Here is an 8,508-nt window from a genome sequence, read left to right as displayed (position 1 = left end):
CAGCCTGTCGGCCTGGGCGATGGCTGCGTAGCCGTCAGCAGGCCCGTTGGCCTCCTAGGACACAAACGTGGCAGTGCACCTGCCCATCACGTCCGGAGCCAGGCGCCAAGGCGCCCCTCACGCTGGACAACTCAGCGGCCCCCAGCACTCTGTCCTGCTGTCTGCGGAGACCGTCCGCTGTCTGGGGGGACCGTCCGCTGTCTGGGGAGACTCTGCCCACTGTCTGCAAAGATTTCTGTCTGAGCCTTTCGCTCGCTCGCTCTTTCTGCCAGCCTCACTCCTCCCCCTGTGTGACTCTGGGCAACTTACTTAACCTCTCTGTGCCTGATCATTGCCCCAGGCCCAGCCACACTCACACCCTACAAGCAGGAGACTTGAGAAAACATGTGCAAGTCACTGTCTTCATCATAAAATGGGCCAAGTAATAGTACCCCATGGAGTCGATGTGAAGACAAAGTTAGCTTCAAAACATGAAGGAGGAGACCACCTCCTGGCACGCTGACCCTGTGTTACTGTCACTACGGCCACTCCCTGTCACTGTGCTCCCTCGTAAGGCTTCTGCAGCCAGGAAGCCCCAGTGCCCAATGTGCTGCCTTGTCCGCCGTCTGTCCCCTCCATTAGAGGGCCACCTTTGTGCTGGCAGGGACCCTGTCTGTCTGTTCTCTGCTGTGACCCCGGAAGCGAGCACACAGCAGGTGTCGTCAGGTAGCTGTTGGTAACAGGGACAAGCAGCCCCGAGACAGGCGGGGAGGCCAGGGCTGTCCGTCTGTGGTGGTGAAGAACGTGCACCCTGCAGCCGGACTGTAGGCTCGGACCCCTCCTCTGACACTGTGGGAGGCATGCACGGCCTGACAAGCCGCTTCACCTTCCTGGCCTCTGCTTTCTCCTTCGAAAACACCAGGAATGGCACGAAGACCCGAGAGCTGCTGTGGGGGTTCCATGCGACCGCGTTGAGAGACGTCATGAGAGCGCCTGGCGTGCTGAGACAGCTCAGGGACAGGGGCCAGAGCTTCTCGAGTTGAGAGGCACCCTGTCCCTCAGGGGCCGGGATGAGGCCGTGGCAAAGGACACCAAGGACAGGGGCCATGGCATGAGGCCGTGGCAAAGCCAGGGCCAGAGTCCAGGCCACTGGCTCCCAGGCAGGAGCTCTGCCTGGTCTCCCTGCCATCTGCCAGAGCTGAGGCCCCAAAGCTTGGGGGGCACCAGTCAGGGGACAGCACCCTCCGGTCTGCCAAAGCCGGGGTCCTGTGGGACCAGCCCAGGCACCACCACACCCCTGGCACTGAGCAAGCCTCCGCATTCCTGTCTGACAGCCAGTGAGCTTTCGCGGCCACGCCTTTGTCTGCTGGCACTTGGCCCCTCGTCTCCACTCCCTCCTCTAGCTGGTAAAATCTCACTCCAGCCCACGAGTCTGCAGTGCCACAGTCAGCAGCTGTGGGATACTCTGCAGCCTCCGCGGCTGCCAAGCACTTTCCGCACCCTTCCCTCCCTGTGCCCTGTCACAGCCTACCCCAGGCCCAGGGCAGGAAGGACTGGATCTGTAGGCTGTGGCCCTCCACGCCCCCTCCATGCCCCTCCTCCTCCCTCGAGCCCTCAGTAAAGCTGCCATGTCACCTGTATGGGTAAGTGTCTTCCCACGGGACGTCTGATGTGCGCCCTATGCACCACTGTCCCCAGCACATAGTAGGTGCTCAGAAGCTGACTGGAATGGTGGAGCTCCCCGGAGCTAGCACGTGCCTGGTTCAGAGGAGGAGTTGGGTGAAGGTTGGCTGGAGGGGCTTTGGGCAGCCACAGACTGTACAGCTCCTGGCTGGGGAGCCGGCAATGGCAGGCAGGGCAGGGCAGGGCAGGGCAGCGCAGCCTGGCACCTCAGACCAGGTCCAGCCCCAGGTGGGGCAGAGGCCACTGCCCCACTCCTCATCCTGTAGTCACTCATTTGGAGGCTCCGGCCCACAGCTCCTTGAGCCTCCCAAGGGCTCTTACCTGGAGAACACAGTGGATGCCAATCACTGCCCAGCTCCCCCACCCAGGTCTGCAGGAGAGCTTCCCCACAGCCCCTGCCCAACCCACAGAGGTTCCCACCGCTCGCAGCCGGCAGTTCCTCTGCGCACGTGTGTTGACCCTGGTGGTCTGTTTTGTTTCCTCCACGACACTTACCCTTGTCCGACGGGACTCAATTCTTTCTGGGTTGACTGTCTCCCCTACTCCAAGAAAGTTACCCCCATGAGATCAGACAGGTTTGGAATAAAACCAAAACTAAGGCAAGGACATCTGTCTGACCGCCGCCCAATGGCCGCTCCCCTGGCAAGCGCACACCGGCCTCGCCCTACGCTGACCCATGTGGGTGTCCACGAGGTGTCTCGAGCGCCTCTCGATTTCTCACTCCCCGAGCTGCCCCCACCGCATCTTCCCCACCCTGGTAACAGCACTACAGCTACTCGGCTGCCGAGGCCCAACCTCATGCCTGTCCCTGCTTTCTCCTTCCTTCCTACCGTCATGCAACCTATCAGCAACTCCTGTCAGCATAATCTCTAAAACGTGTCTCCATCCGATCACTGCCCACCTCCCGCCTCCAGCCCCGCCACCTCCGGCCTGCACTGGGGCCTCCCTGCAGCCCCTTCTCCACACAATGCCAGAGTGACCTGTTTCCAGCTAAATCGGATTATATCACGTTGCGCTTAAAAACATCCGAAGGCTTCCTCTATGATTAGAAGGGGATTCCAGTGATCTGGTCTCCCCCTTCTCCTCTGATTTCTGTCCTTGGTCAGCATGCACTGACCATGCGAATGGAAGCTGGTCTGTGCCCTCGAGGCCACTCCTGGAACACCCTCTCCTAAACCCAGGGCCTGCGCCTTCCTGGGGCTCTCCTGTCTCTGCTCTCCTCAGAGGTGCCTTCCCTGAGTACCCGCCTCTGACAGCCTCCCTGCCACGGTCACCACCTCTCCAAGCTGTCACTCCATTTCCTTTCCGTCACCCGCTGGTCTCCAACAAGACTCGTTTGCGCGTGTGTTCACCATGGAGCTTGCCCCAGCCCCCAAGTCAGTCAGCTCCCTGGCCGGCCTGTCCCCACGGAGCATCCAGAGCAGAGGGGCCTGGCTGCATGGGTACGCGGTGCTCCCTGAGCGAATTCATGGATACTCAGGCTTGAGGACCTGGACACAGGACAGTACACCTTCCAGGGGCCTGGTAGGAGGAGGCCCTCATAAAGAGGACCACGGCTGGGGACACGAACCAGGTCAAATGCGGGACAAAGAGCGCCACTCTGACCCGGCCACGGCCATTACCGAGTGGAGCAGCAGGGGCTGCAGAAAGCACACTGCAGGCCAAGAGCTTGTGAGGACCTGAGGGCTGGGGGCTGATGCCTTTGGAACCGTGACCGACAGCGCCCACCACAGGTAGGAGGAGATGGGCCTCTGGTGGGGGGCTCTTTCCATGTGCGACCTGCAGGGCCCACCCTCTCCATAAAGCCTGCCCTAACTTCAACACTTCAGTGAGCTGCAATTAAACAGTTTTCTTTGATCTTTATGACTTAATGTGGAGGTTTCATTACCCTCATTTGGCAGGTGGGGGGACCTCTAGCTCCAAGTGCCAAGGTCCCCCAGCCAGGAAGTGGCAGAGCTGGGATTCAGACTGAAACTCAGCTGTGAACATCTCGCCATGTAGCAGCCGGGGGGACCAGCGGCACCTCTGTGTTACGTGATCTGTGTGCCTGGTTGTTGTCTCCCTTAGCTGCCTTTCCTAAGATTAGAGCCCAGGTCCCCTCCTCCCAGGGCCCTGTGCTCCAGGCCCCAGTCTCTCAAAAGACCACACGTACTACCTCTCAGCTCCCCTAGCAGCTGGGTCCAGAATTAACAGGACATTCCCAGGGCCACAGAGCACTTTTTCCAACCGCCCTGTAGGCGCACCCCAGGGCAGGGCCCCTAATCTCAGTCTTATAAATGTGAACCAGTAAGTCAGTTAAGTGACAGTCCAAGGTCTTTAGCTGGGAAAAGCCAGAAAGTGAAGCCCGACCTCGGTTGCAGGAAGTGGCGTGTCGCCTGGTGCAGCCTCTCTGTGTCCCGGAGCCCCGCCCAGAGCGTTCCACAGCACCTGCACTCCATCAGGAGGTGGCCGTGCCCGGCCCGGGGCGTGACGCTGCCTGGGCCCGCCTCCTCACCACTGCCCCCAGCAAGGAGGACCACTAATGCGCCCTGGCCACACAGCTCCCCGGGGCCAGCATGGCACAGAAATCTCAGATGTTAGCTCCTTTTCTTTTTTTAATTCACTAGAGGATGTGCACACGCGTGTGCAACAGAGAGAGTGAGAGCACACACCCCCATGGGGAATGGTCATTCTTCAATCCCTTTTCCATTTCTCCCTTTTGGGGGGATTTTGGGCATACACACACACACGTGTCCAGAATATTCTCGAAGCTCCCAAGTCCAAGACTCAAACAGCAGTTGACCACGTGGGATCCGGCCACCATAACTGCCACCGGCTGGCCCCACCGTTACCTCTCGCTCCTACCCTCAAGTACCAGCCTTGCCACACTGTGTGGCCGCCACTACTTCTTTCTGGGTCTCTCTCTGCTAGAAATGAGATCTTGGAGGACAAACGCCCCATAGATTTGCCTCTGTATTCACCACCCCAGCAAATATGTGACACTCCAGGAATGTAAGTTGTCTCAATGGAAAAACGAGGGGCCAGTCACAGCAGTGGGGGACACAGAGCCTCGGAAGCAGCCTCAGAGGGAGTGGGTCTGGGCGCCCCTCCGTCACTCTCTACGCGGTGACCTTTGGCAGGTCCCTTCCTTGAGCAGCGTGGATTTCACACCTGTTCCCCGAGAGTGATGACATCCCACCCCAGGTGCGCAGTGAGGACCACGTGAGAGAACTGCTGGGGAACACCTGCAGCCCATGAGTGCTCGGCGAGCGACGGCATCGCCACTGCTGCCACGGGGCAGGCCCACGCCGGCGCCATGGCCCAGGAAAGCACAACCGCAGGCGGTCCTGAGAAGCGGCAGCTGGCTCCTCTTCTCTGGCTGCCCCGCATTGATTTCCCTACTGCCTCTGATGGTGAGTGTGGAGGGCCAAACAGGGCTGGGGCTGTCCTTTAACCACAGGAGCGTCTCTGTGGGAGGTCAGCAGCCTGGGAGGGCTCACCCGTGGCTATGAGGAGGGCTCTGAGCCTCTCCCCAGCTCCAGGGAGCCAAGCGGTCAGGAACGGCCAGAGCCAGAAGGCCAGAGGTTACGGTCAGGGCTGGGCCTACCTCAGTCCAGCCCCCAGCACCACTCTCTTGAGGACCCTCTGCCAGGCACTGCCCTGACCACTCCTGCGGGCCACGGTAGCCGAGCATGTGTCGTGACTCCAAGGACAGGGACAGCCAGGAGGCCGAGGCGTATCTGTCTTTGGGACTGACCAGCTAAGTTGAGCTGAGCCAGGCTCTTGCTTTCTCTAAGTAGCTTAAAGGAGGAGAGAGAGAGCTGGGGGTCATGCAGAGGCCTTCCGTCCCGGCCCCGGCAGTGCCAAGTGGTATGGGCAGCTCATCCCAAGGTTGTGCCGTGGATCAGGTTTGCACCTGGGCCTCTGGTAACACACAGACTGCCAGGGAGGAGTCAGAAAAGGAGCGCAAAAACTCTGCTCAGGACCCCTGAAGGCACTGGGCCTGCGCAGGCCAAGGCATTTCCTTCTCCTGCAGGGGCAGGCCAGGCCGCGCTAAGCTCAGTTCTAAAGAGAGGTTGCCAGGGCTGTCCACCTGCGAGCCAGCCAGCCGCTGCTGAGGCCGCCAGTTCCCACACCACAGGGCGGGAGAGCGCACTGACGTGAGAGGGGTAGGTGAGCCAGATCTTTGCCACCACGCTTCAGAGTGGCTCACCAAGCTTTGGAGTGCTCCCTGCCCTGCCTGCGCGGATCCTAGGACCAGACAGGAGATCATTTACACATGAAAGCAGCTGGGGTGGTTATCAGGGACTCCAGAGCTCTGGCTCCCGGTTCCCACTGAAGTTAGAAGGAGCCCCAGGGTTCCTCAAGTCCACAAAATCCAGAGCAGAGCTGGGGCGAGGAGGGAGAAGGCAGGGGTCCCAGATCAACCAGACAGGAAAACTCTAGGACTGACCAGTCTCCGAAAGTCCCGACACCTCTCAGAGCCTCAGGTTTCTAGCCCACAGAAGAGAGTTATCCAGCTCATGGTGCTCCCAGCACTTCTGCTGTCCCAGGTTTTCTCTAGTTCCAGGTCGGCTTTAGGACATAGAACCTCCGGGTCAAGCCCTTTGGGGCGTCCCAGGGCCTGGGCAGCCTACATTGCGATGATCTGCCAAGTGAACAGAGGTGCCTGCGGGTTCTCCGGGCCTCTCAGACCCAACCAGCCAGCAGCAGCTGAAGTCCTAGAGACCGACTTCCCTCGCTTGCTGATAGTTGAGTAATTTTCCAGAAACAGGACTTGGCCAGTTTCCCTGTGTAAGGTACCGGCCCATCCCGCTTACATAAGAAAGTATTGTTTGCCCCCAGAGGACCCAGGAGGCCGGAGCTTCCCAGAGAGCGGGGCTTTCAAGACCCAGCATCTGCAGCCTCAGGGACCGAGGGTCTTCATACTAACCCAAGCGGGAACTAAGGCTCCCGGGATGGTTCGTCAGCACCCTAGCATGTGGGGTGTGGGCCAGAACTGATATCTGTGGGTCCTGGGGTGCCTTCGTGGTGTGTGCCCTCTTATCTAAGCACTCTTAACCTGACCTGTGTGTGAGAGGGTGAGGGATGAGGTCGGTGCAGAGAGAAGCAGCCTCTAGCCAGAAGTATCCTCACTAGCCCTCCTCAACATGTGCAGTTTTTGTGGTATAGGATCAAAGAATTTTAAAACAATCCAGTGAATGGGACCAGCAGGTGGCGTGGAGGTTAAGGTGCTGGACACTCCCACGTGGCCAACTGTGGTTCGAGTCCTGGGCCTGGTGGCTTGCTTTCTCACTTGCCCTCTTTCTCTCTCTGTGTCTCTCTCTGGTCAAATTAAAATAAATAAATGAATAAATGAAATTAAATAAATAAATAATTTTTTTTTAAATCCAGTGAAAACAAAAGCCCTTTTTAAAAATTCTCACCCAACTCTCTCCCTCGCAGCTAACCATTGTTAACAGGGCACATCCTTTCGGGTTTTTTTTAAGGTTTTTGCCATAGAGCAAGGGTGTTCGGCAGAGAAAGAGAGAAACAGTGAGAGGGAGGGTGAATTGCCCCAGCCCCTCCTCCTACCTCTCCTGGGATTTCGTGCACACACAACAATGTCCAGTGTGATTTTTAAGCCACCGGATCCAGGGCTCAAACCATAGTTGGCCACGTGGGAATCCAGCACCTTAACTGCCACGCCACCTGCCGGGCCCCCTTTTAGATGTTTTGTACAAACATTTTCAAAATAAAAACAGCCCCTAGGTTGTATATTATTCTGCAAGCTGCTTTTCCCACCCGCTGTGTCGCGGGCACCTTTCATACCAACACGGGAGCTCTGGTCACCCTTCAGCAACTGCACGACTTCCCAGGCTACCTACGCAGCCCCCTGACGCTGGTACTCAGGTCTTTTCCAATTGGCCTGCTATTGTAAATATTCCCGCAAAGAACCTGGGAGCCCTTGTCCAGTTATTTCCTTAGGAGAAATTCCCAGAAGTGGAAATCTTTGGGTCAAAGGGCAGCTTGAAGCCTTCATATGTGTTGGAGACGACCATGTGTCTAAACCTCTCCAGGGGCACGCTGCTGTGCGGGGACCTGTGTTTCTCAATTCAGGCCACTTCACCTTCTAGCGCCGGACACGGTCAGCTCAGGTGATTCCCATCCATCCCTGCCCCGAGTGCTCCTCATTCCCTGCCCCTCCATGCCAAGAAAATATGTCAGAGCCTTTCCCTGTGTTCAACCCCGGTGCAGTGGACCTGAACAGAAGACCTCAGAGCCCTAAGCCTACAGCAGGGGCCATAGCTACCGAGTCCTGGGCTGTCAGTCCCCACGCGCTGACACAGTCTTTCCCACCTGAAACACGTCTCCGTTGACCGTGGTCCCCATGTCCTCAGAGCCAGCTAGAGGGAGAACAAGGAAAGAGCATTACTCGCTGTTCAGCTCATAGCAAGCGCCGAATGGCCCCACACCAACCCCAAGTCGACCTCCGCATCGCTCACAGTACACTGACACTCCCCCACACAGACCCGGTGGACAGGTGAGAGGTATCTTGGACTCAGGCCTTGACTATTCACAAAGCCTCTCACGGCCATGCTCACATTTGATTCTCACCAGAGCCCTGGAATAAAGTGATGAGTCCATTTTACAGATCCTCAAACTGAGGCTCAAAGAGGTTATGTGATTGCCCAAGATCAGCAGCTGGGGGCAGCCCTTCACCTACCGGAAACTAACTGACCACGGCCGCAGCTGGGATGGTCTGGTTGTCTGTGGAGCCTGTACCTGGCGACTAGGCAGAGGTGCTGTAGGCTCCGGGCGGGGTGAGGACGACAGGGGCCTACGCGTCCCTGCCTGTCCCTGTGCCGCCTTGAGCAACCGCTCCAC

The 8,508-nt window shown here is 58.3% G+C and overlaps 1 protein-coding gene across 1 annotated transcript in view; it reads right to left on the bottom strand.

Moving 5' to 3' along the window:
• The window catches only part of CLTB (clathrin light chain B), a gene marked incomplete at its 5' end in the record, with an annotated part of 20,011 nt that overhangs the window by 6,285 nt on the left and 5,218 nt on the right, over positions 1-8,508 (bottom strand). Inside the window, 2 exons of the mRNA XM_027775898.1 lie at positions 5-54; positions 7,981-8,027. Coding sequence (XP_027631699.1) covers positions 5-54; positions 7,981-8,027 — 97 coding nt within the window. The remainder of the gene's footprint in view (positions 1-4; positions 55-7,980; positions 8,028-8,508) is intronic.

This window comes from Tupaia chinensis, unplaced genomic scaffold (genome assembly GCF_000334495.1).
Source record: "Tupaia chinensis unplaced genomic scaffold, TupChi_1.0 Scaffold000612_1, whole genome shotgun sequence".
Lineage (NCBI taxonomy): Eukaryota > Metazoa > Chordata > Mammalia > Scandentia > Tupaiidae > Tupaia > Tupaia belangeri.
Note: the sequence above shows the minus strand (reverse complement) of the source record. Positions and strands in the feature narration are given on the sequence as shown.